The sequence below is a fragment of the Suncus etruscus genome, chromosome 12 (assembly GCF_024139225.1).
Source record: "Suncus etruscus isolate mSunEtr1 chromosome 12, mSunEtr1.pri.cur, whole genome shotgun sequence".
NCBI classification, from domain to species: Eukaryota; Metazoa; Chordata; class Mammalia; order Eulipotyphla; family Soricidae; genus Suncus; species Suncus etruscus.
This window is the reverse complement of record NC_064859.1, coordinates 53,442,586-53,469,741: the sequence shown is the minus strand read 5'-3', so window position 1 is coordinate 53,469,741 and position 27,156 is coordinate 53,442,586. Positions and strand designations below refer to the sequence as shown.

Genomic DNA, 27,156 nt, shown 5'->3' with positions numbered 1-27,156 from the left:
GAACAATATGTAAGCCACTACAATTAAAATCAAAATTATGTTTAAAAAAAAAGTACAAGGTGTTACTGGCAAACTTCATCCTCAACACCTTTTATTTACATTTCTGTACTCAGTTGTGGGGTTGGTCCACACTCAGTGATGCTCAGCAGCGATTTCTGCTCTATGTTCTCAGGAGTGACCCCACAGTAGTACTGGCAGGGCTATATGTTGTGTTGAGAATTTGAGCCATACTCAAGGCAAGCACATCAACTCCTGCAGTGTTTCTCCATTCCTCTTTTGATTTTTGAGGAATCAAACATTTTTCTATGACCTTGAAGCATGGGCCTATTCTGTATGGGCCCAGTGCCTCTGCTACCCATCCCACTGTCACACTGAAGTGTCAGAAAAGCTGACCAGTGCTGTGGCCTTTGAAGGGTGCTGAGGCCTGAGGAAGCCACTGCAGCTGGCCTGCTCAGGAAAGGGAACCCCCTCGGCTGCTGATGTCCTCGATGGTGCTCCGGAGCATTCGTGTCCAGTCGTCTCCCCTCTGCATAGGGATGCAGCGTGTCTCACGGGTCTCCAGGGCCAGGATCTCCGCCGGGGTCTCTGGGGTCAGCCCCGCAGCCAAGACAGCTTCTGGGAACTTGGCTGCAGATGCGGGGGCCAGGCAGCATCGGGGGGTGCTGGTGGGGAAGCAGGAGATGGGAGATGGGACAGAAGGGCAGGTAAGTCTGAGACAAGAGGTTGTGGGTGGCGAAGGGAGTAGATGGTGCCCAGACTCCATTCTCCCCGGGCTCAACTCCCTTTCCATAGTGCCCCATGGGCTTCTTTTGTGCACTCTCTGGGACCCCAGTTTCAGAACCATTGTGCTATGTGAAGCCTATGTGAAGCTATGTGAAGAGGTGAGTCTCTCTGGGCTCCCAGGGGAACCTCACGTACCTGGAATGCTGCTTGTCCGCCTGCTGGTAGTGGACGCTCACGGCCACGGCTGTGTGCGGGCACAGGAAGTACTGGTTCTCCTCCCAGCATCGCCGCATGGTCCCCAGGATGGCCGCATCGGACACACACACAGATGTGACAGCACCTGAAAGCTGAGGGGACCAGGCCAGGGGGTGAGAATCAAGAGTGTGGAGAAGGAAAGGGAAGGGGCCACCCACTCCCAACAAACACAATTTCCAATTCTATGCATAGATCCAATGGCTCTGAATCAGCCCAGCCTAGCTTCCCTTTTACAAGATAGTTGGTTCAACTTGGGAGAAGGAAACTTTTGAATCCAGTCAATACATTGTGTGGCTTCAGAATCAGCAAATGAGTCACAGTCTCTAGTTCTAAAGTCTGACAAAACCCAGGAGAATCCAATATTACCTGAGATCTTGGTGTGCCCCTTCCTATGGGTGTGAGAGCCATCAATTCCCACTGAGGAAGCAGTACCCCCCCACCCTCACAGCTGCAAACAACATCCCCACCATCTGAGGCCCTTTCCTGTGCCTGCTCACTCTTTCTCTCTATTTGATCATTTTCAGAAAAATTAACTGTTCATGGTGCCAAAAACCCTGCCCATACTTGGCTGCACAGAGACCAGAGGGTAACATGAAAATGGTAAACATTTTGGTTGGGATAAAATGAAAACTGAAATGTAGATGTTTGCTCTAACAATAATCAGATAAAGGGGTGACATCCAAGATATATACAGCACTCACAAGGTTCAACAACAACAAAAAATAATTACAACCAAAAATGGGAAGAGAAGATAAACAGATACTTCCCAGAGAGGACAGTCAGGACTGGTGAATGAAAAAGTATTCACCATTCTTGGTAATAGGAAAATGCAAATTAAAATGACAGTAGTCTGGAAACAGCCAGCATTGGCTGGAATGTGGTGAAAACTAAAATATCTTACAGCATTGTTGGGAAGAAACTATGTTCAACCTATCTTCATAGAAAAGTGTGGAGACTTGTTTAAGAATGAAGAAGGGAGCTTTTTTATGACCCAGGGATGGCAGTTCCTGGCACCTACCTCCCAAATACACCAAAAAAAATTTTTTAGAAAGGTGTATGCACACCTAATGTTCATTGCAACACTGAGTACAAGAGTTAGGTATTGACACAACAGATGTGCAGTGAGACGCTAATGGAGAAGTAAACAGCAGCATTTGTACACAATAAAACACTGTAATTTTCAGTAAAGAGAGAAGCTTGCAGTTTGCTGTGACCTTATGAAACTGAAGGGTAGCATGTTAAGTAAAATAAGTCAGAGAGAGAAAAATTATCAGATCTTACTCATCTATGGTATAAAGAAAAATAAACCAGGGGATAGATATGAATAAATAATGGTAGATTCTTGGTCCATGATCATAAAATAACAAGTGGTAGGAGGGGTGAGGGGAATGAAGAGGTGAACTGGAAGTAACATAAGAACAATGATGAAGGGTACTGGGTAGTTTGGTGGTGGTGAGGTTGGGTAACCCAAAAGACTACAGAAGAGGGACTAGAGAGATAGAACGGGGGAGGAGAACATTTTGTTTTGCATGTGGCCAATCCAGATTCAATCTCTGGCACCATATTATGGTCCCCTGAGCATGCCAGGAGTAATCCCTGAGCACATTCAGGTGTGCCCCCCAAATAAAAGAATTAAAACATTTTAAGTTCAATAAGACAATGTTCTCTGCTCACAAAGTTATTGCAATTATTGGAAATCAACACAAAAATGGCAGTCATTATGACAACATACAAAGTGCCTCATGATTAATAACTTCAATGACAGGCATCTCTATTGTCCCACTTTACAGATGAAGACTCAGAAATTTAAGGAACTAGTCTGGAGCTAGAGAGATAGTGCAGTGGGTAATGCAGTGGCTAATGCAGATTCAACCCACAATACCCTACCCTGAACCCTGCCAGAAATGATCTCTGAGTGCAGAGCCAGGAGAAAATGCTGAGTACTACCAGTACTACCAAAAAACAAACAAACAAAAAAAAAAACTGGTTGAAAGTCTTATAGCTGACTTGAAGTTTTGCTCTACCGGACTTTCTTTGGTTGGCTTTTGGTTTTGGGTTTACAGTCAGCTGTGCTCAGGGCTTAGTTTTGGTTCTTACTAGGATCACTTCGAGTAGTGTTCACGAACTATATGGGCAGCCAGGGCCCAAATCTTGCTTGGCCACATGCCTCACCCACTATCACTCCAAGCAAATGCAAGGCAAGAAAGAGCCTTACTTCCTCCCACCATTTCTACAGTCCCATCTGAGTTTAAATTCATGTTCTCTACTACCTTTCTCATTCAATGAACTGACTCAGAGAAAATGACTGCAAAATGTCAGACTAAGAAGATGGTCAAAATGTATGTATCTCCTTTCCCCTACTTCTCCCTGGCTGCAATTTTTTTCTCCCTCTACACCATATGGGGATGACTGACCTGGCTGTGCAGCTCTGTGGGTAGATGCAAACTGTGGGTTCTTTCAAACTGCTCCATGAGAGTTTTGGTCAGCTGGCTGTCAGAGCTGGACAGTAACCAGAAAATCCTCTCCATGTTGTAGGGTACCTGGGAAGAAGGTCAACCCCACTCGTCTCAGCCCTAGTCTATCCCCACGCAACCAATAGCTGGGCATGACCTGCAACCTACAAACTGCTTCAGAGTTCCCACCTGGATGTCCATTGCTGATGCCAAGGTTGGTTTGACATCCTTGGACAGAGAGAAGTCACCCTGCTGGACTGTCCTATGGATGATGTCATTGCAGTTGACTGCCACGACCAGGCGGACAGGCAGGCCCATCTTCTGAGCGATGAAGCCAGCTTCAGGTAAGAGAAGAATGTTACTCACACATGGATACCAGAAACAGAAGGTCCAAGAGAAAAATAAAATAACAGCAAAATTAAGAAATTTTAGTACTTTTTGAAGCTCTAACACCACTAAGACGAAAAGGCAACTCACAGAAAGAAAACTAATTGCAAATCATACATCTGATAAGGAATTTGTAGCCATGATATATTAAAATAAATACTCTGGGGGCTGGAGAGATAGCATGGAGGTAGGGCATTTGCCTTGCATGCAGAAGGACAATGGTTCAAATCCCGGCATTCCACATGATTCCCTGCGCCTGCCAGGAGCAATTTCTGAGTGTAGAGCAGTGCTTCTCAAATAGTGGGGGGCGCCCCACAGGAGGGCGCAAGTCTCCTTAAAGGGGAGCGCCTTTGACCTCAGTAAACACTGTCATAACAAGCTAAGCCCCGTGTTTATGTCTCTATAGTCTGTGTCCTGCTTCAAACCCCGCTTCGGAAAGCTATGCATTGCAGAACGTGCTCATTGTAGCCATTAATCCAGACATCGCCTCTGATTAAAAAAAATCAGCTTAAATTATTTTATATTTTTTTGTTTTGCAGGTTAAAGCTTTTTTTTTTTTTTTTAAATAAAGATACTATTTACAGTTGCGGGCAGGGGGGGGGCGTGAAAATGTTTTCTTCTTCCTAGGGGGGCATAACAGAAAATAATTGAGAAGCACTGGTGTAGAGCCAGGAGTAACCTCTGAGCGCTGTGGGTGTGACCCAAAAAACAAAAACAAAAACAAAACAAAAAAAACTCTCTCTTTTCTCTCTCCCTCCCTCCATGTCTCTCTCTCTCTCTCTCTCTCTCTCTCTCTCTCTCTCTCTCTCTCTCTCTCTCTCTCTCCCTCTCTCTCCCTCTCTCTCCCTCTTCCTCTCCCTCTCCCTCTCTCCCCCTCTCCCCCCCCCCCCCCTTTCTTTCTTCTCCTGGTATTAGGAATTGGTTTGAATAAAGAAAGGAGTTCTGGCTGCTTGCTGAGGCACAGAGAGCATGAAGCAAAGATCACGAATGCCACGAACATCCTTTCCTGACAGCATGGTGTATTATTTCTTTGTTGCTACCCTGGTCCTTCAGACCCATCCACTTAAGGGGTTAGAAACAAGGTGTGTGGGGTGAGATTACAACTTGTGGATTTTTATTTTATCTGACCTTGTCTTTGTCAGATCTTAAAGGAAGAACTTTCATGGAGTTTTTCAATGGAGTTTTTCTCCATTGAGTATAGTATTTGCCATAGGCTTGTGGTAAACGACCTTGCCTATATTGAGATAAGTTCCTTCCATTCCTATCTTGTTGAGAGTTTTTAGCATGTATAGTGTTGGACCTTATCAAATGCTTTCTCTGCATCTATTGAAATGATCATGTGGTTTTTATATTTTATGCAATGTATTATGTTGAATGACTTGCATATACTAAACCATCTTTGTACCACCAGAATGAGTCCTACTTGGTCATGGTGTATGACCTTCTTGATGGGGCATTGGATCCTACTTGCTAGGATTTTATTGAAGATCTTAGCATTTGTATTCATCAGGGATATTAATCTGTAGTTCTCTCTCTCTCTTTGTGTGTGTGTGTGTGTGTGTGTGTGTGTGTGTGTGTGTGTGTGTGTGTGTGTGTGTGTGTGTGTGGTATGTCTGTCGCTTTTGGTACAGGGCAATGTTAGCTTCATAAAAACTATTTGGAAGTGTTTCTGTTTCTTTAATTTCCAGAAATGGCCTGAAAAGGATTGAGAGTCAGTCCTCTTGAAAGGTTTGAAAGAATTTGTAAGTGAATCCATCTGGGTCTGTTCCAATATGCTAGATCATCTTGATTCAACCATGGGAGATTATAAAAGTTCAAGAATTGGGGCCGGGCGGTGGCGCTAAAGGTAAGGTGCCTGCCTTACCTGCGCTACCCTAGGACGGACCACGGTTCGATCCCCCGGCGTCCCATATGGTCCCCCAAGCCAGGAGCGACTTCTGAGCGCATAGCCAGGAGTAACCCCTGAGCGTCACCAGGTGTGGCCCAAAAACCAAAAAAAAAAAAAAAAAAAAGTTCAAGAATTAATCCATTTCTTCCAGGTTTTCTTATTTTGTGGCAGTTTCTCAAAGTAGTCTCTGAATACCCTTGGAATTTTTCAATGGCATATTTTAGTGAAATTAGTTCATTTAAAACATATACATTATTTTAAAATATATTCTTCATAAAACATTGAAATTTTCATACAAGGGCCATTATGTTTTACTCACCAAAGAGGGAGCTTAATTTTTCTGAACATTTTGCTTTAAAAGCAAGGTCTCTAGTGAAACTTTTGTTTCATTTTGTTTTGTTTTGTTTTGTTTTTAGGCCACACTGGGTGGCACTCGGGGATCATTTTTGGCGGTGCTTGGGGGACCATATTGGATGCCAGGAATCAAAACTGATGCCAAGGATATAACCCGGGTCAGCAGTGTGCAAGGCTGTGTTGAAACTTCTTGATTTGAGGCATTCTATACTGTAGTATTCTCCCCCTTTTCATTTCTAATTTAGTTTGTTAAGTTTCTCTCTCTCTTCCTTTATGCGTTTTCCTAGTGGTTTATCAATCTTGTTTATTTTTTCAAAGAACCAACTCTTGCTTTCATTGATCTTCCAGATTGTTTTATGATTTCCACTTCATTCATTTCTGCTCTAAGGATATTATTTTCTTCTGTCTGCCTATTTTTGGTTCATTTTGTTTATCTCTTTCTATGGCAATTGGATTTGGACATGCCCTTTGGATACCCCCACAGTAATGACTATTTAACCCGGACACATTCCCCTGCATATGATCCTTGGACTTGCCCCCTGTCATGCCAGGTACAAAAGGGAAAACTTGGGCTATTTGGGGTTGGGGGCCAGGATAGTGACCAGAGCAGTGTCTGCTGGCTTGCAGGAGGCCAGAGATAAGCATTGGAGAGATGCTCCCTGCTTTGCATCTACTCCCTTTTCTTTCCTTTTTGTACCAGGGCCTCCTCCAGCCACTTCTGGCTGGTGAATCTCCACCTAACTTTCTATCCCTCTCTGAAACCCCTGAGCTGTGGCAGCAGGCCTCAGCACCAGGAGGAATAAAACATATATTTAGTTTCTTCTCTTTTTTCTCTCTCAGTCCCAGGTGGGTGGTCGCTATATGTTGGCATCCCTAGGTGGGCATGAGGCCCCAAATGGCAGCTGGGTTCCACAGGCCCCTGAGAGAAACTTACAGCAGCAGGCCCTGGCAGCCTTGGGACTCTGCAGCCTGCAACCCTGTTAGCTTGAGCCACTGCAACTTTCCAATTTTATAAGCTGTTTCATTAAGTAGATAATAAGAAGTATTGATAAGAAGTAGAGACTGGAATATAAAAACAAGTAGAACCATTTTGAAAAATATGGCATTTTCTCAAAATCATATACAGAATTACCTATTGACCCAGAAATTCCATACCATAAAAATAAAAATCCCTGTATATTCCACTGGAAATATTAAAAAGTTTTATATATTTTTTAAATTTCCTTTTGTTTTTTGGGACACAACCGGTGGTGCTCAAGTTTTACTCTTTATTCTGTGTTCAGCTTTTACAAAACAAGCATATTTATCCTCTGTACTGTATCTTCATCCCAATAAAATTAAGTTTTAAACAGGTTTACACTAAAATGTCTATATAAGTGTCTATGGTGGCTTTTAGTGATAGTTAAAACTGAACAATCTGAGCAAGAAATTGATATTCAATAGTGTTCAAACGTTTAGTCATGTCCTGCTGACCCAAGTCTGAGCTGAGCTCTTCTTCTTTTTTTTTTTTTTTTTTTTTTTTTTTTTTTTTTTTTTGGCCACACCCGGCGGTGCTCAGGGGTTACTCCTGGCTGTCTGCTCAGAAATAGCTCCTGGCAGGCACGGGGGACCATATGGGACACCGGGATTCGAACCAACCACCTTTGGTCCTGGATCGGCTGCTTGCAAGGCAAACACCGCTGTGCTATCTCTCCGGGCCCGTGAGCTCTTCTTCTTTATACCTGTTACCTTGTTGTAAACTAGAAGTCACAGGACTGTCCTCCAGAACACACAGAGTTGAATTAGTGAAAGGCACTACAGTCATGCTTCATGCACCATAAATGAATGCTATAATCATTACACTAGAAAATATAGCCACACAGCTATATGGTACTTGACCCTTATAAAGCTCACACACACCCCTAAAGAACTGACAGTGCCCTGCAGCAGTCCTGAGAGAAATGTGTGAGCCAACCCTCTTTTGAGAGCAAAGAATTGAAGGACTTTGCAGCTAGTACATAACCAGGGCCAGAACCCCAAGTGCAGGAATCACCTCTGAAGGGTGCTAGGTTGTGAGCTAGAAACGGGAATGTGTGTCAGCTGGGCCTCTTGGCCTGAGAGCAGGCATCTGGCAGAGCTGGGGTAAAGTCTGTGATTCTGGAAGAGACACTGCCATCCAGGCACAAAGATAGAACCTTGACCCCATTTGCATACACTCTGCTGAGTGAACCTCAGGTGAGGTGGCCAGAGTGCATTTGGTTTATCTGTAACCCCTTCACAGCAAGAGGCCATGAGGAGTCTGAGGGAAGTTCTTAAAAGTTTCTTCTGCCTGGTTTCACCTTCAGTTCTGGACTCAGTCCTTTACCTCCCAGATGAGGGCAACTGGTAGAGGACAGGGTATACTTGTGGAAAACCCAATACCACCCAAGGGTCTCTTTACCTGCAAGGTTACCAGCAGCGCCCGTTGGCACAACCACCTCCACAGGCGGCAGCGGTTGTGTGTTTAAGGATGGTGCACACCGGAAGTAAGCGAAGAAGAAGTGGGCCATTTGCACAAGGACCCTGGACCAATTGATTGAATTCAAGCTCATCAGGTTGTGCTTCTTGACAAAAGGCACATCAGCAAACACAGCCTTGATGGGTTCATCCAGCTCATCACTGTTTCCTTCCACTGTTGGGGAGAGACAAGGGCAACTCTCAGGAGCATGAAGTGCCCCCTACGCTCAACACTCCCCTCAAGCTAAACCAGCCTGCAGGCACTTTCTTCCACATTGGGGTTTTTGTTTTGCTTTGTTTTGTTTTGTTTTGGTCCACATTAGGTGGCAGTGCTCAGGGATTACTCCTTGCTCTGTGCTCAAGGGTCATTCCTGGTGATGCCTGAACACTAGTGCCTGGGACACTAGGAATGGAATGTGCAAGGCAAATGCTCTACCCACTGTACTATCACTCCAACTCTACATCTTGGGTTTTAACTTTCATTTGTCTTGGCCTTGTTTTTTTAGACTCAGAAATTAAGCTCTTCAAGGACAGACCCCATTTTTGTGTCTTATATTCTTGTGATCCTATTTCTAATGTTTCTGTCATTTGATAAAGAAGTTGTCAACCTTCTGAAAATATCAGCAACTGTATCGCTCCTGATTCTCCCTGGCCCCTGGGAAGACACAGAAACTGAATATCTGATATGAGGGAGAAAAAAGCTAACTGAATTACCCACCATCGCATGGTGGGAGAATTTTTTTCCTCACTCATATGTCTGCCTTTTTCTCCTCATTTAGACCATGATGGTGGGTGTTCTTATTGCTCCTCTATGGTAAGAAAGAATTTCTCCTGATCTGGAAGTAAACACAGCCTAGTTTATGGAAGACTTAGTAAACTTATAGGTAAGCTGGCTACTAGTCAAATTTCATCTGCAAATCAAGCTCCCCCAGCAATCAAATATTGTTGTGATATCTGATACCTATATTAATTTCTCCAGTGAATCCAAACATGGAATACAGCTTTGGAAATGCAATTACTGAGGTTTTTATACATTCCCTTCCCTTCTGTGTGTGAGTATGAGACTGGGGGATGGACTTCACATCCACACCAGAATCCTAAGTGGTGGGAACATCTATGATCATTCCTTCCCTCCACCAACCCAGAACCAAACCAATCAGCTCCTTGTTTCCCTGTGTAGTGAGTGTATGGAACCAAGATGGGTACATACTCAAATTCAGGCCAACAAAATGTAAGAGGGATGTTTGATGGTGCTCAAGGAAAATGCTCAGTGCTTTGTAATTTTAGTTATTTGGTGGTACTTGGGGAATATTACTAATGCTGTGTTCATGAATGTTAGAAATTAAACACAGATATTTTATGGGTTTAATAAAAACTTACTTCAATAAAAAGTAAGCTTCCTGCATGCTTTGCATTGAAATATCTCCCATTGTTTTCAAGAGCCAAGGAAGATGATATGTTAGTTTTCCCAGAAGAATGAGCATCAGGAGTTGGGGAGGCAGAACAGAGGATGGAAAGAATTTGGTCCCAGAAAGCACTGCTGTGCCACTGAATCAATTCATCAGACATTCCCATCCCTGCACTACCAGTCTAGGAACCAGAAATATTCTTGGTTGTGAAGGAGGCTAGGCTACACTTATCTGTGTAAAGTTATGACTTTATATTTAGACCTGCTAACCAAGTACATGGCCTAGTCTATACTGTAAAAGGGGCAGAGCTGGTAACTATGCTGATGTGTGCTCTAAATTATTAAACATGTTTGTGTTCTTGAAACTTGTGTGCCTGGGATAAAGCCCAAGTCACAAGACTATGGTGGTAACAGGCTGAACTTGTATGATGCATTCTTTGGGAGATGGTTTTAAACCTGTGCTTTTTGGGGTGTCCAGTCATTACTGATGCAGGGTTCTGTCCCACCAAAGCTTATGACACTGTTGAACCAATAGTCCACCAAGAGTTAAACAAAGGCCCAAACCAATCTCAGAACAGGTCTGACAGAAAAAAGAAAGGATACTAGGCAGTGAAGTCACTGTTCTTCTGCAGGCCAGCTCACAGCAGTGCCATGCTGTCCCCGAGACCCGGGTGCCAACACCCACCTCCAAACACATGGACATTCTCCCTTAGCACCGTTGTCATCTGGAGTTCCTGAATCTTTGTGCAGTGACCTTTTGGCAGCAGTACAACAATGTCCACATTCTTGGCTCCTTGAACACTCTCAATGGCAGCACTCCCTGTGTCCCCAGAGGTCCCTAATTGGGAAGAAAGGAGAACAGAAAAGGAAATAAGCCCTCAATCATTTTTTCCAATAGAGAAAATAACAACTTCCAAATGCTTGCAGAGAAGAAACCTGGAGCTTAATTTGGTGTCTATGAAGCCCCAAGAGATCCATATCCCAAATCCAGGGTATTTGTGAATTTGGTACCATATGAGTTTATGTATATCAACAATACTATTATGGGAAACACCCATAGCCTCCACCAGACTTTTAAGAGCCCCAGGGCACAAGAAAAGCTGAAAAAAAATCAGCTGTAGAATAACCAGAAACTCTTCCTGAGCAACAACAGAGAGTTCCCATGGATGAACACCCCAAGTCAGGCCACCATGCACACCTACAACCACTGTCACGTGCTTCTTCCTCTTCTCCAGGAAGTACTGCAAGAACTGGGCTGTGCAGCTCAAGGACAGGTCCTTAAAGGCAAATGTGACCCCATGCCACAGCTCCAGCACATTCAGCCCATCTTTCAGCCTAGCCAGGTGAACCACCTCTGGGTGCTGGAATCTGCTGAAGGCCTGGTCGATTAAGTCTGTGGGGACAGCAAGAAGGGCATTAGCTCTTCCCATTAACTTCTCTCTCTCTCTCTCTCTCTTTCACTTTATATTTCTGAAATTGAGTTTTCTCCTCAATCTGCTACCAGATAAAAAGAACAGAATGATATTGTCTCAGGTTTAAATTGATTTGATTCTAGACAAAAAAATCTAAAAAAAAAAAAAAACTATTTATAGATCTTCGGACTAATCGTCCAGAGAGCAGAATTGTTGCTGTTATACTTATTTTCCGCCCTAAAAATTCTTTAGAACTGAAAAACAAAAAGTAGGGGCGAGTTGGTCCACACGACCTTGGGGATGTAGGGGAAGGAGGTGGATATTCTGGTGATGAGTGCAGTGCTGGAATGATGCATACATGAAAACCAGGATAACAAAGTATTAGAAATCACACTACCAGGCTGGAGAGATAGCATGGAGGTAAAGTGTTTGCCTTGCATGCAGGAGAATGGTGGTTCGAATCCTGGCATCCCATATGGTCCCCTGAGCCTGCCAGGATTGATTTCTGAGCAAAAAGCCGGTTGTGACCCCAAAGCCAAAATCCAAAAAAAAAAAAAAGAAATCACTCTACCTCAATCAATAAAGATAAAAACTTACAATAACGTAAATTTTTGTTTGTTTTTTTTGGGTCATACTCAGCAATGTTCAGGGTTTATACATGGCTCTGCACTTAGAGAAGACTTCTTGCAAGCTCAGGGGATCAATCATATGGGATGCTTTGGATCAGACCCAAGTCAGCCACATGTAAACACTCTATCCACTGTACTATTGCTCTAATTTACAAAATAAAATTCTCCAAAGCTGGAGAGAGGAGCTGGAGCAATAGTAGGGTAGGTAATGGCATTTGCCTTGAATGCAAACAATCCAGGTTCAATTCACCAGCATCCCCTATAGCGCCTGCACTTCACCAGGAGTGATTTCTGAGCTCAGAGCCAGGAGTAATCCCTGAACACCACAGTTTGTGGCCCCAAAACAAACAAACAAAAACCAATCTGGAGCGATAATACAGAAGTAGAAACTGGCTTTACACAGGCTAGTTTAATTTCCAGCTTCACATATAGTCCTGGTCAGCAGTGTTATCTCTGAGCTCAGAGGCAGGAGTAACCCCTGACCACTACTGGATATGGTCAAAATAAATAAATTATTTATATTTCTTTGTTTTTAATCTTTATTTAAACACTGTGATTACAAACATGATTATAGTTGTATGATTACAGTCATGTAAAGAACACCCCCCCCTTCACCAGTGCAACATTCCCACCACCAATTTCCCAGATCTCCCTCCTCCCCACCCCCCTACACCTGTACTCGAGACAGGCTTTCTACTTCCCTCATTCATTCACATTGTTATGATAGTTTTCAGTGTAATCATCTCTCCAACTGCACTCATCACTCTATGTGATGAGCTTCATGTCCTGAGCTGCACCTACCAGCCCTCATCTCTCTTGTCTCTGAGATACTGTTAAAAATGTCTTTCATTTTTCTTAAAGCCCATAGATGAGTGAAATCATTCTGCGTCTTTCTCTCTCCCTCTGACTTACTTCACTTAGCATAATAGATTCCATGTACATCCATGTATAGGAAAATTTCATGACTTCATCTCTCCTGATGGCTGCATAGTATTCCATTGTGTATATGTACCACAGTTTCTTCAGCCACTCATCTGAATTATTTATATTTCAAATTTCTTGTGAGCATGTATTTCCATGCAGATTCAACTGAACAGTGATATGATAATTTTTATTTTTTTTTTTGGTTTTTGGGCCACACCCAGTGATGCTCAGGGATTACTCCTGGCTATGCGCTCAGAAGTCGCTCCTGGCTTGGGGGACCATATGGGATGCCAGGGGATCGAACCGCGGTCCATCCAAGGATAGCGCAGGCAAGGCAGGTACCTTACCTCTAGTGCCACCGCCCGGCCCCTGATATGATAAATTAAAGTAACAACTTTTTTTTTTAATTGAGACCATTGTGAATTACAAGTCTTTCACAGTTGTATTTTAGGCATTTAGTTTATCAGGTCTGAGACTTCTAATAATCTTCTAAAAATAAATGCCAGGGAAAGCCATCACAACCTGTCATCTAACTACGTTTCAAGTAGTCTTCCTCACTTCAGACTCTCACCAATGGCCATCAATGGAGAGTTGGCCAAGGGCCAGTAGGATCAACATTAGTAGAAATGCAGAATTCTCAGGCCTAGTCCAGACTAATTGCATCAGAACAGATATTTGACCAGATGCCCAGGGGGAAACCCAGGAACACATACATTGTGACAGGAGCTGTTCTAGAAACCAGAGACCCCTTAGGAATGACCACTCAGGGAGAGAAAGAGATCGAGGGTAGAAGAATTTTATTTGCAGGAAGGAACTATCTCGACTAACTGTTCAGGAGAATACTAAGGTCTTTCCCCTCCAAAAGGGGCTTGCTTTTAAAATAAACTCAGAAATTCTCTGCAAATCATTTTGATTTGAATATGCTTGAAGACAGAAATATTTAGAGGTTGTTTCCAATTTAGGGATGCCAGAGTCTGGAAGTGAAAAAATACAAAATTGGAGAATATGACTCAAGATCTTGAGGCTCTCCACAGTGATGAGTTTGCCAGGCAGGTGGGTAGCTCACCGTTTAGAGCATCTCTGGGAATGAGCTCAGGGCCAATGAAGAGCGCACACAGCTCCTTCACCAGGCGCGGGTAGGAGAATTCACTCCACTCCAGGAGGGTCTCCCTGCTCAGCTGAGGCACTTCTGCAGGCATGAATAGCCCTCCATCTGGCGCATAGCCTGAGAAGAGGGCCCCCTCAAAGTCGACCCGAGGCACCATGCCCCGAGTGCTGACATACCACATTATCCTGCAGATCTGCAGAGTGGATAGTGAACAGAACCGTTAGGTTTCCCAGGTCATTGTCTGAGGGAGCAACATTGAAGTATACATACATACATACATATATATATATATCTCCTGTCATACATATACATATATATATATATATATATATATATATATATATATATATATATATATATATATCCTGTCCTTCTACAAGCCGCTTGTCCCAGCTTAGATGGAGCCTGTCTGGAGTCTTGCAGCAGCTCTATCTGGGACTGTGCAAATCGCAACCCCTCCAATGGAAATGAGGCATTGCCAGTCTTTATTGGGAGGATGTTTGGGGCCACAGCATTCAGTGCTCAGGACTTACTACTCTTGGCTCTGTGTTCAGGGATCATTCATAGAAGAGCTCAGAGAACCTTCTGCTGCACAGGGACTGAACTGGCAACAAGTAAGGAAAGTGCTTTAACCACTGTGCTATTTCTCTGGCTCAACTCAACTTGTTTCTCTACCAAAATAAAGCCTTCTAGAGCTTGCCATTCATTTAAACAAAAGGGATAGCATGGGGCTGGAGGAATTGCATGGAGATAGAGCATTTGCCTTGCATGTTGAAGTAGGGTGGTTCAAATCCCGGCATCCCATATGGTCCCCCGAGCCTGCCAAGAGTGATTTCTGAGTGTATAGCAAGAGTAACCCCTGAGTGCAGCCAGGTGTGAAAAAGAAACCAAAAATAAAAATAAAAAAGGACACGAGACAGTATTAATCAATGGAATTCTGGTGTCCAGGACTGTGGACCTTAACCCTCAGAACCCACGCTGAGTCTGACGTGAGTGGCTATTTCTGTACCTACAAAAAAAATTAAATGAGTGCATATGAGAGACAGAGACAAGTTTAACCTGTGAAACTTCCCAAAATCAAAGCGGATGCTTTCAATTAATTATGCTGGAACCATGAGAATAAGCCAAAACGTTGCCTATGTGGTCACCTTGTATAGATGAGAATGTTACAGAAATAAAAGCAGGTTAACTCCCAACGCCAGTTGCAGCCAATAGCAAAGTAGGCTTGGAGTTAGCAGAGAAGTGGGAAAGGAATCTAGGGAACAGCTGTACCCTCTCTGAGGGGCAACCTCTGCAACCTTGAAGCCAGGGTTAATGCCAACACATTAATGTACATATTAAGGTCCTGGAGTCAGGAGATCCTGCCTCAACACTTCACAGGGCCCAACTCGTGGTAGGGAAAGTGATGGTTTGACTTAAAGCAGGACTGACAACAAAGGCAGGATGGGCAGCAGGGAGGAACCAGGAAAACCTTTGCAGAATCTCTGTCTTGGGGACAGCAGTGGGACACCTCACACCCAAGAGAGCACAGGGCTCTTCTGAACTCTGAGTTTTAGGAAGGTAGAATATCCTGGCCCAAGAAGAAGGCCAAGAACTCTGCACCGAGGCATTGGCCTATTTGGGGCGGGCGGATCCTGCTGGCTTCATTGAGCTTGAAAGCCACTGTCAGGCCAAGGGGCAAAGCCATTCACATCAAGGGAAACCAGAGAGAAATTGCCGAGAGGTGCGTTTGGTGGCAGATACCTTAGGAAGATCAAACACTATTGACTATTGTAGGTTAGCACCAAACAGTGTGATGGGGATAGGAGGGACTCAGTGACCTCAGCAGGGGAGGTTTTGGGGAGCGCTGGATGAGGCTATACTTAACCAATAACCTCACTAAACACCTCTCAGACTCCGGAGGTGGCCTGCAGGAACCCGCATAGGCCTTAGCTAAGCACTGGAAACTCAACCCTCCCGGTTTCTCCTATGGAAGGCGCCCGCACCCGGTTACAGAAGGGGCGACGCGGCCCAGCGGACCTGGGGTGGTGGATCGGAACCGAGAGGAGTTTAAGGACTCAGAAACATCGCAAGGGCTGCAATGGCGGGGAGGGGTGCTGGGGCTGGCGGGTGCACGCAGCTGCCACCCCGCGAGAACCGCGCGGACCCCGGGCACTCTGGGGCTCCCTGGGCCGCCCCGAGGCACGTTACCGGGTCGGCGGCGGGACGCTGGGTCGAGGCTTCCTGCGGGGCCGCGAGCGGAGCCACCACCGAGCAGCAGCCGGCGGCGGAAGCAGGGCCGCGGAGAACTGGGCGGGCCAAGCCCGGCTGGGAACGTTGGACCTTCCGTCTTGGTTCCCGTGCAGTCTCTTACCCTCCGAGTTCTGGAAGTGCTTTTCAGATCAGAAAAAGAGGACAAGGGGCCGGAGCGGTGGCGCAAGGGGTAAGGCGCTAGTCTAGGACGAACCGAGGTTCGATCCTCCGGTGTCTCATATGATCCCCCAAGCCAGGAGCGATTTCTGAGCGCATAGCCAGAAGTAACCCCTGAGCGTCACCGGTTGTGCCCCCCAAAAAAAGTGAGAAAGAAAGGAAAAAGAAAGAAAGAAAGAAAGAAAGAAAGAAAGAAAGAAAGAAAGAAAGAAAGAAAGAAAGAAAGAAAGAAAGAAAGAAGGAAGGAAGGAAGGAAGGAAGGAAGGAAGGAAGGAAGGAAGGAAGGAAGGAAGGAAGGAAAGAAAGAAAGAAAGAAAGAAAGAAAGAAAGAAAGAAAGAAAGAAAGAAAGAAAGAAAGAAAGAAAGAAAGAAAGAAGAAAGAAAGAAAGAAAGAAAGAAAAAGAAAGAAAGAAAGAAAGAAAGAAAGAAAGAAAGAAAGAAAGAAAGAAAGAAAGAAAGAAAGAAAGAAAGAAAGAAAGAAAGATGGAAGGAAGAAAGGACGGGAGGGAGGGAGGGAGGAAGGAAGGAAGGAAGGAAGGAAGGAAGGAAGGAAGGAAGGAAGGAAGGAAGGAAGGAAGGAAGGAAGGAAGGAAGGAAGGAAGGAGAAGGAAGGAAGAGAGAGGAAGGAAGGAAGAGAGAGGAAGGAAGGAAGGAAGGAAGAAAGAAAGAAAGAAAGAAAGAAAGAAAGAAAGAAACAAACAAAGAAAGAATCAAAGAAATAAAGAAAGAAAGAAAGAAAGAAAGAAATAAAGAAAGAAAGAAAGAAAGGAAGGAAGGAAGGAAAGAAGGAAAGAAAGAAAGAAGAAAGAAAGAAGAAAGAAAAGAAAGAAAGAAAGAAAGAAAGAAAGAAAGAAAGAAAGAAAGAAAGAAAGAAAGAAAGAAAGAAAGAAAGAAAGAAAGAAAGAAAGAAAGGAGGGAGGGAGGGAGGGAGGGAGGGAGGGAGGGAGAGAGGAAGGAAGGAAGGAAGGAAGGAAGGAAGGAAGGAAGGAAGGAAGGAAGGAAGGAAGGAAGGAAGGAAGGAAGGAAGGAGAAGGAAGGAAGGAAGGAAGGAGAAGGAAGGAAGGAGAAGGAAGGAAGGGAGGGAGGAAGGGAGGGAGGGAGGAAGGGAGGGAGGGAGAGAGGAAGGAAGGAAGGAAGGAAGGAAGGAAGGAAGGAAGGAAGGAAGGAAGGAAGGAAGGAGAAGGAAGGAAGGAAGGAAGGAAGGGAGGGAGGGAGAGAGGAAGGAAGGAAGGAAGGAAGGAAGGAAGGAAGGAAGGAAGGAAGGAAGGAAGGAAGGAAGGAGAAGGAAGGAAGGAAGGAGAAGGAAGGAAGGAAGGAGAAGGAAGGAAGGAAGGAGAAGGAAGGAAGGAAGGAAGGAAGGAAGGAAGGAAGGAAGGAAGGAAGGAAGGAAGGAAGGAAGGAAGGAAGGAAGGAAGGAAGGAAGGAGCCCTTTTTGTGGGTTTCATGTTTCTTCCTCATATGCAGAATGGGAAGGCAACTCAAAGTGGAGCCCTGAAGTCAGTCCTTCTGGAGGGCTCGATGACATGGTTTTAGCTCAGCTGTCTGAGTGAGAGAACACATTGGGTTCAACTCAGGTCTCATCTGGAATAGTGAACGACATCCCAGTTGTTTGTGTGTTTGTGTGTTTGTTTGTTTTGCTTTGGGGGCCACACCCGGAGATGACCAGGGGTTAATTCTGGCTCTTCACTCATGCGTCACTCCTAGAGGTACTGGGGATTCATAGGGTGCAGAAGATGGAACCCAGGTCATCATAAGCGAGACAAAAATCCTACCCTTTGTACTGTTGCTGGGCTCCTTCCTCCCCAATTGCTTAAAAAAAAGAAACCTAATTGGTCTGTGTGCATATGTGTGTGTGTGTGTGTGTGTGTGTGTGTGTGTGTGTGTGTGTGTGTGTGTGTGTGTTTTCGTGGTCCCAATGCTTGACTAGCAAAGTTTGAGAAACTGGAGGCATCATATGACCCACAACCCTAACCTAAACCTAACTCTAAACCCAGACCCTTAAGGGCCTTGGCTACAGTTCAGTGGGTAGAGCATTTGCCTTGCACATGACTGGCCTGGGTTTATTCCTCCCGCATTATATGTGGTTCCCTGAACTCGACCCAGAAAGATCCCTAAGCGTAGAACCTTGAGTAAGTCCTGATTGCCTTTGGGAGTGGCCCTTCCCTTTTTAAATACAGAATGATCTTTCTCTCTATCTCTCTCTGTCTCTGTCTGTCTCTCTCTCTCTCTCTCTCTCTCTCTCTCTCTCTCTCTCTCTCTCTCTCTCTCTCTCTCTCTCTCTCTCTCTCTCTCTCGGATATAGGGTATTAAGAAATAAAATAAGGGACTAACAAATTCCCCAAAGCAACAGAACCTGAGAAGTGATCTACAGAATGAACCTTGGGTTTGGGAGGACACCCTATCATTAATATATTGTTATTCATGATACCTCAATCTAAATTAATGATAAAAAGAGATATGGAGGGCCACTCTCTGATGTTGACAGTCCCCTTTTATGAATTTCCCAGAAACCTGTGGACTCTGCTTACTCAGGTCACCTACTCTCCAAACTGCCCAAATTTGGTATTCTCCAAACAAATTTACACATACCTGCCATTGATTGACTCTGGTCTAGAATTCCAGAAAGGGATTTCTCTCTTTCCTGGTAACTGCTCAGCTGATGGATTTGGGGGTTGCTAATTGCTAATTGTTTGAGGAGTCACACTCTGCAGCACTTGGGATTTAATCCTGGCTCTGTGCTCAGGGATTACTCCTGGTGACTAGGGCTTGCTGGGGATCAAACTTGTCAGTCATATATGCAAGGTAAGTCCACTACCTCTTCGGCCCATTCAATTCTTTTCCTTTTATTTAAATGCCATTGTTACAAAGTTGTTCATAGTTGAGTTTCAGTCTTGTAATGTCCACTACCTTTCACTCATGAACATTTCCTGCTACCACCCGTTCCTATTTTCCCACCCTCCCCTGCCTGCCTCAGGGAAAGATATTTTACATTTTACATCTCTCCATTTTTTTTTCCCTTTGGACACTGATTTGCATTCTTGTTGATGAAGGGATACTGTGCATATGACTTTATCTCTATACAGCACCCAATTATTGTCCAGAGTGATCAGTTCCAACTATCATTGTCATAGTGGTCCTCCTCTATGCTAACTACACTGTTCCACTGTTTGTGGCATGCTTCCTCGTGGTCCTCATCTATTTTTTCTGGGTATTATTATCCTACCATCTTTGTTTTTCTTATATCCCAAAAATGAATGAGATTATTCTATGTCTATCCCTCTCACTCTAACTTATTTCACTTAGCACAATACTCTGTATATCCATAAAGGTATAAGCAAATTTCATGTCTTCATTTTCCCTAACAGCTGCATAATATTCCATTGTGTAGATGTACCATGGTTTCTTTAGCCACTCATCTGTTCTCGGGCACTTGGGTTGTTTGCTGATCATGTCTATTGTAAATAGTGCTGCAATGAACAAAATGCAGAGTAGTATCTATCCCTAAAAGTGATATTGATAGATCATGTGGAAGCTCAATTTCTAGTTTTTGATGAATATCCATATTGTTTTTTAAAAGGCTGGACTAATCGGCATTTTCACCTGCAGTGAATGAGAGTCCCTTTCTCTCCACTCATTTTGTTTTGTTTTGGTTTTTTTTTTTTTGGTTTTTGGGTCACATCCAGCAGCATTCAGGGGTTACTCCTGGTCTATGCTCAGAAATCGCTCCTGTCAAGCTCAGGGGACCATAGGGAATGTCGGGATTCAAACCACCGATTTTCTGTATGCAAGGCAAACGCCTTACCTCCATGCTATCTCTCTGGCTCCCTGCCACTCAATTTTGTAAAATCTTTTTGTTCATGTGAATGGAAGGATTTGAAAAATGATGCAACTATGAGAATATTGTTCTCCATGATAGAATAGAAATGACTACCCAATATTTCCTAGAAAATTGGTAAGAGGGGAATATTGTTGCAGAAATTATCTTCTATTTCTGTGTTTCTCTGTTTCCTGACCAGAGAGGAGATGCATGCATTGGTTATGCTGCACCACTTTTCCCCCACTACTTTTTCTTGTTTTCTACAGCTCCTCTGTAGAGATAATGACTGAAAATAACAATTATCAGAGATGTTTATAATATTTATAATGTTTAGAAGCAGACAATTGCTATAATTTTGCCTGTGCTTTATAAATGCAAAATAAATAAAAACTAGAATAGGAGTGGCTCATCCTCATATTCTCTGACTCCTTTTGTGACCTCCTATTAATGAAATTAAAATTTTATTGTAATACAATGCAACTCCTATGGATATAGCCTAGGAACACAAAAACAATACAAAAATGCCCTCTGCACTCCTCTGTTCATTGGAGCACTATTTACAATAGCCAGAATCTGGAAATAACTCAGGTGCCTGACAACAGATGAGTGGCTAAAGAAACTGTGGTACCTATACACAATGGAATACTATGCAGCTTTTAGGAAAAATGAAGTCATGAAATTTTCTTATGGACTATCATGGATGGACTATCATGCTAAGTGAAATGAGTCAGCAGGAGAGAGATAAACACAGAATAGTCTGACTCCTTTGTGAAATATAAGAAAAAATAAAAGACCAGATGGTAGTAATATCCAGAGACAATAGAGAGGAGAGCCAGAAGCATCAGCCCAGGATATGAAGCTTACCACAAAGAGTGGTGAGTTCATTTAGAACATTAACTGTACTGACAACTTCTATGACAATGATACTGAGAAAGAGAAGTAGAATGCCTGTCCCAGAGACTATCAGGGGGAGAGAGAGGAGGGAAACACTGGTGGCAAGAAAGTTACACTGGTGAAAGGTAGTATATATTCTATGACAGAAATCCAACTACAAACATTTCTGTAACCACAGTTCTTAAATAAATAATTAAAAATTATGCTAATACTTCATATCATTTTTTGAAGGAAGATAAGAGAAAATAAGCAAGTAGAATAAAATTAATTAAAAATTAAGATTCTTATTAGCCATTCCAATATTATCTCTATTGTTTTGCTCTTTTTTTCTGAAAATTTGTTTTTTTTTTGGCCACACCCATTTGATGTTCAGGGGTTACTCCTGGCTAAGTGCTCAGGAATTGCCCCTGGCTTGGGGGGAACCATATGAGACACCGGGGGATCGAACCGTGGTCCTTCCTTGACTAGCACTTGCAAGGCAGACACCTTACCTCTAGCGCCACCTCACCAGCCCCTGAAATGTTTTTTCTTAATTTACTTTGTTTTATTATTTCTTTTAAATAGGAATAATTTTTAAGAACTTTATTTTCGAGGGTCAGAGAGATTATATAATAGATATACATTAAGGTGCTTTCTATGCACATGGCCAACCTAGATTCAATCCCTGACATCTCATATGGTCCTCTTAATACTGCCAGGAATTATCCCTGAGCACAGAGCCAGGAATAACCCCTCAGCACCATTGGGTATGGTCTAAACATAAACAAAAAATATTTTTAAGTCTGAAAATAAAATGTGTTAATGCTGTCTCCTAATCCCTCTGCACCCAAGTCCCTTCCCTTATCTCTGTTTTTCATCACTGTAAAGAAACTATATCGTAAAGAATATCTGTAGATCTTTGAAAGGCAGAGTTATTCATTCAACAGACATGTGTTAAGCAATAGCTTAGTACAAAGTATCACATTTAACTAGAGTCAATGCTGAATGTGGTGCTCTCCACCTTGCAGAACTTAGAGACAAGAAGGAAAAACAGAGAATCACATACCAAAGGCCTTCATGGGCAAGTAAACACACACAAAAAAGAAAAAAAAATCAGTTAAAATAAGGACTGTTCATATCAAATGCTCATAAACCAGAGACACATAGGGTGCAAGAGTGCAGGTCGGAGATTAAGAGATAGAACAATGGATAGAGCACTTACCTTTCACAGGCCCAACCCAGGCTTGATTCCTGGCATCTCAGATGATCCATTGAGCACCACCACAGTAATTCCTGAGTGCAGATCCAAAAATGACCCTTGAGCACTGACAAGTATGACTCCAAAACTAAAAAACTAAACTAAATTAAAATAAAATAAAAAACCCACTTTTTTAAAATAAAAAAAAGAGTACAGATGACAAAATAATGCAGACAGAAGAGAACAAGAAAGGGAAGGCGATTGGTGCTGAAGTCAGACAAGAAAGTCAGACAAAGAAAGATTTCCCTCTGATCTACATATTTGGGAGAGACCTACATTTGGCAGTGCTCAGGGATTACTCCTTACTCTACACTCAGGAGTTATTTCTGGCAGTACTCAGAGGATGCTGGCGATTGAACCCAAGTTGGCCTCATAAAAGGCAAATAAATGCCCTATTCACTGTGCTATTATTCTGGGCCCTCTCTGACACACATTTTTATAGAGAAGGTTTACAAGGGATCCGCTTTGCAGCTTCTGTGGGCTCAAATGAGTTGTGCAAGATAGGTGGGAACACAGACACCAACCATTCTCAATGGCACCTAAAGGAGGTGGGCTTGCTAGGACAAGTGAACTGGGTTAATCAGTAAAGCCCAGAACATTCCCTAACAGCAACGGTGGCAGATATATGCCCGGGTAAGCATATGAAAACCATCAAATAAGATTTAAATAAGATCCTAATTTCCATAATGCCAAAAAAGTGAAACAAGGGAAAAGGTAGAGGGAGAGAGTGAGAAAGAGAATGAAAATAAAACAGGCTATTTAGAAAGGCAGAAGAAATAAATAATAAGAAAAAATAGCTAGAAGAGTTCAAAGTGGTTGCAATGATCTCATTACTCTTATCTCTTTTGTGGGTTTTTTGTTTTTGTTTTTGTTTTTTGCTTGTTTTGTTCTGGGGCTACACTTAGCAGTGCTCAGGGGTTACTCCTGATTCTGCTCTCAGGGATTACCAGACTTGGGGAACAATGTGGGCTGCTGGGAATGGAACCCAGTGTTGGCCATAAGCAAGCTGAGTGTCTACCTGCCGTACTATGGCTCTGGTCTCCTTACATGATTTTTAATTCTAGGAAACTTCCTAGATTTTAAGCACATTTTAATGTGCTTTTAAACGTTGGGGCTGCCTAAGTAGTAAGGTTCCCACACTCAGAGACTATAACTGCATGGTGTGAAGGCCTGGAAGTCTGAAAGTTTAATCTGAATAGGAGCTGAGCAAATCCCTTGAGGGAATTCAGTTTTAGAGCTGAACAGTGGACTTCTAGGCCAATCAATTTATTTCTTTGTTTCTCCTGTTAATAACAAGGCATAGTATTGGTCACAGGTGAATTGGGTGGTGTGGATTGCTCAAGTTAAAAATCTAATTAAAATCTTAGCAGAAAAATTGCAATAAATCTTGTACAATACTTCAGTGAACTTAATGAGCTTTGAGAATTCCATAGATTATTGAATTCAATCTTCTTAGAGAACATGTTTTCTTTTCCTTGTGAAGTTCAAGTTGATCTGGATTCTGGGTATGGTGGGCAGGTTTTCAGGGATCAATATAAAACCTGAGTTGATATGATCTATTTATTTATTTATTTATTTATTTTTGTTTGGGACTGGCCATGCACAGGAGTTACTTCTAGCTCTGTGCTCAGAAATCACTCTTGGCAGACCCAAGGAACCATTTGGGATGTCAGAGATCAAACTTAGGTTAGCCACATACAAGACAAACACCCTATCTGCTGTTAGCACTCAGGCCCCTATTTTATTTTTTGATAGGGGTCTCCTTCTAGAAGGGCTCAGGGGATAGTGGATTCTCCCACCAATACTCAGCTAACCAGGCCAGTGCTTCAGTGCCAGTGTCTGAGGATATGGTGCTGCTCAGACTCTTGGGGTAGCAGGTACCACCAGGACACAGCTAGCAATGCTTGGAGGTGATGCTTCGGAGCTGTATGGTGACCAGGTCCAAATCCAGTGTGATACATGCAAGTTATATGCCCTTACCCTTGCATTGACTCCCTTGTTCCTGCCTTCTATGGAGTAAATGAACAGTTTACAACACACAGGTACAAATAGTACTGACCCTGACTAAAAATCTAGTAACCAAGCCTCCAAGTACTAAGGGACCAAGTACATCCAGGGTTACAACTAAGCAGAACATCTCAAAAGTTTTAAACTGCCATTTAATCAGGAATTAACTATTGTGAAAGATAAACCTATCAGCTTGAGGAAGTGGCCTCTCTACCCTTCTTCAGATCTTAGAAAGAACAATCTATCTAGATAAGATTTTGATAACGTCCCAAGTATATATTCCCCATCCAGTAAATGGACTCAGATTTCTTGGGAAGGGTCTGACCTATCCTGCAGTTGTTAGGTCAAAGGTTTCCTGCTGTCTTTATCAAGCCTAAGACCTTTCACCCATCCAGACCTCTGGATGGAGTGCTGAGTTCAGACAATTTGAGGTCTAATCAAAGTAACCACTGCTGCTGCTTTTCTAATCGTATTGAGACTAATTGGATCTATAACTCGTGACCAGATGGCCAATAGTCACAGAGCCAAGTTTCTAAATAGAAAGAGAAAACTCAGGTTTATTGAAGCATGAACCACCACTGTGATGTGTGTGCTGACATACGAGTCAGAACACAATTCGCCATTCTCCCAAAACAGAGAGAAAGGCTAGCGACAAAGGGTAGGAGCTCTGTGGGACTGTGAGGAAAAAGTCAAGGGGCCCTTCAACTCCTGATACCTATTCCCCAAATAGGCCTGCTATTGTCCCTTTTTTGCAGCTGAAAATTTCCACTATGGCATCTTGATTAAATTATAAAACAGACCAGCATAAAATTATCCCTCTTCTGTCTGAGTTTTGCCTTTCCTATTTAATTTTGTCTATTTATTACTAAAAAGTTTCTTAACTGTTGATTACAAAATTCAGGTTATGGAGAAGTATAGAGAATAAAGAGAGAAAATAAAAGTGGAAGTGGAATGTCTTGGGGACTTTGTGATGGTGAGACACAGTTACTTTGCACAATAAACTTCAGCATGATTTTAGCTTATGTTAACTAAACCATAGTTCAAAAAATAAATATTTAAAAATTTTGAGAAGAAATAGTCTACTTATTGTCTTGAGAGAATCTTTCAACTCTAGGATATGTACGGGAAACCCAAGGTTATCTGTGTGAGTTTCCCAATCTGACAAAGATGGAGTTAAAATTAGGACCAGAGTGATAGTACAGCAGCTAGGTCTTATATGTGGCTGACTGTTGTTAGATCCTGGGCTTCTTATATGGTCCCCTGAGTCTTCCAGAAGTAATTTCTGAGTGCTGAGCCAGGAGTAACCCCTGAGCTAAAAGTGGCCAGAACTGGCCTAAAAAACAAAGAGAAGCTGAAATAAAAGAATAAGTTGGTGAGAATCTAGGGAACAGAGTCCTAGAGAAGAGAAAACAGCATAGACAGAGTTCCAGAAATCTACAGAAGGTGTCCCTGAAGTGGTCACCATGTATATATTACCAAGAGAGCTACTTCAGATGGAGGAATGTGGATTAGAGATGACAGTGCTTGGTCCTGCCAGCTAGAGAGGAAAAAACAAGCAAACAAGTGAGTTATAGTACATTGAATATGTTGCCCTAGATGAACTGTCTCTGTATTGGGCAATAAATTAACCTTAGTCAGACCACTGCCATGGTTCATTCTATCTAGATAGTCAGACTCAAGAGGATTAAATGGCCTTGAAGAAAACTGAATACAAGAACAAAGGTCAAATAATTACCAAGACATAAAAAATACTTACAATCCAACAAGGTAAAATTTATATGATCCAATAAAAAGAAACTTATTACACATGCAAAAAGATGGGATACAATAGCCCTAAGGAGAAATCAAAGCAATTGCCGTTCTCATAATGCCCTTTACATAAATGTTAGGATTAGAAAATAGCCATTAGATTTGTAGTGATAGTACATCAAGTAGGGCATTTGCCCTGCACACGGTCCACCTGAGTTCAACCCCTGGGGTCATATATGGTCCCCTGAGCCCACCTGGAATGATTCTTGAGTGCAGTACTAGGAGTAATCCATGAGCATCTCCAGGTACGGCCCAGCCCTACACCCTAATAGTCATTAAAGCAGTTACTATCCTCATTCTCTATATATGTCTTGTTAAGTAGGCATATGAAAAATGAAGTTTTTTGTTTGTGTGGATGTTTTATTGTTCTGGTTTAATTTGGTTTTGAGGTCACACGCAGTGATGTTCAGAGTACAGTGTCTAAGATGAACTTCATAATGGATAAGAATGAAAAGTGAGGCACACGTAAATTGTCAACCCATGCATATGGTTCCCTCATGCTCATGTCACCTGTTTCTCCCCTCTTGATATGTATACTTTCATATCAGTGTGCATTGATGTGTAATGTGTAATGGCTCTCTCTCAAGCATCTTACTCTCTCTTATCTTCTCCCTCCCCTTTCTCAGGACCTTCAAATAAAACTTGTTTTTAATTCACAGAAAAAATAAAAATGATTAAATGTTGTATAATTAAATATTAGTCCATTTAAATCCATAGTAATAAAGTTATTAAATATAAAAAATATGGTAAACAAAAAAGATTTAAATAAATAAAATATCAATTAATTGTGAGACCACACCAGCATTTAAACATACCCACTAGGATAGCTGTAATTTAAAAAGTGACTAAAGGGCCCGGAGAGATAGCACAGCGGTATTTGCCTTGCAAGCAGCCGATCCAGGACCTAAGGTGGTTAGTTCGAATCCCGGTGTCCCATATGGTCCCCCGTGCCTGCCAGGAGCTATTT

General features: G+C 42.8%; 1 protein-coding gene across 1 annotated transcript; it reads right to left on the bottom strand.

Moving 5' to 3' along the window:
• Positions 1-401: 401 nt before the first annotated feature.
• Positions 402-16,269, bottom strand: THNSL2 (threonine synthase like 2). The gene is made up of 9 exons (XM_049784925.1): positions 16,207-16,269; positions 13,975-14,209; positions 11,142-11,336; positions 10,629-10,781; positions 8,480-8,710; positions 3,621-3,769; positions 3,393-3,518; positions 919-1,070; positions 402-662 (listed from the first exon to the last, which is right to left on the bottom strand). The coding sequence occupies exons 2-9, from the start codon at positions 14,195-14,197 to the stop codon at positions 452-454; spliced, it is 1,440 nt and encodes a 479-aa protein (XP_049640882.1). The 5' UTR covers positions 14,198-14,209; positions 16,207-16,269; the 3' UTR covers positions 402-451.
• Between the last annotated feature and the right edge of the window lie 10,887 nt (positions 16,270-27,156).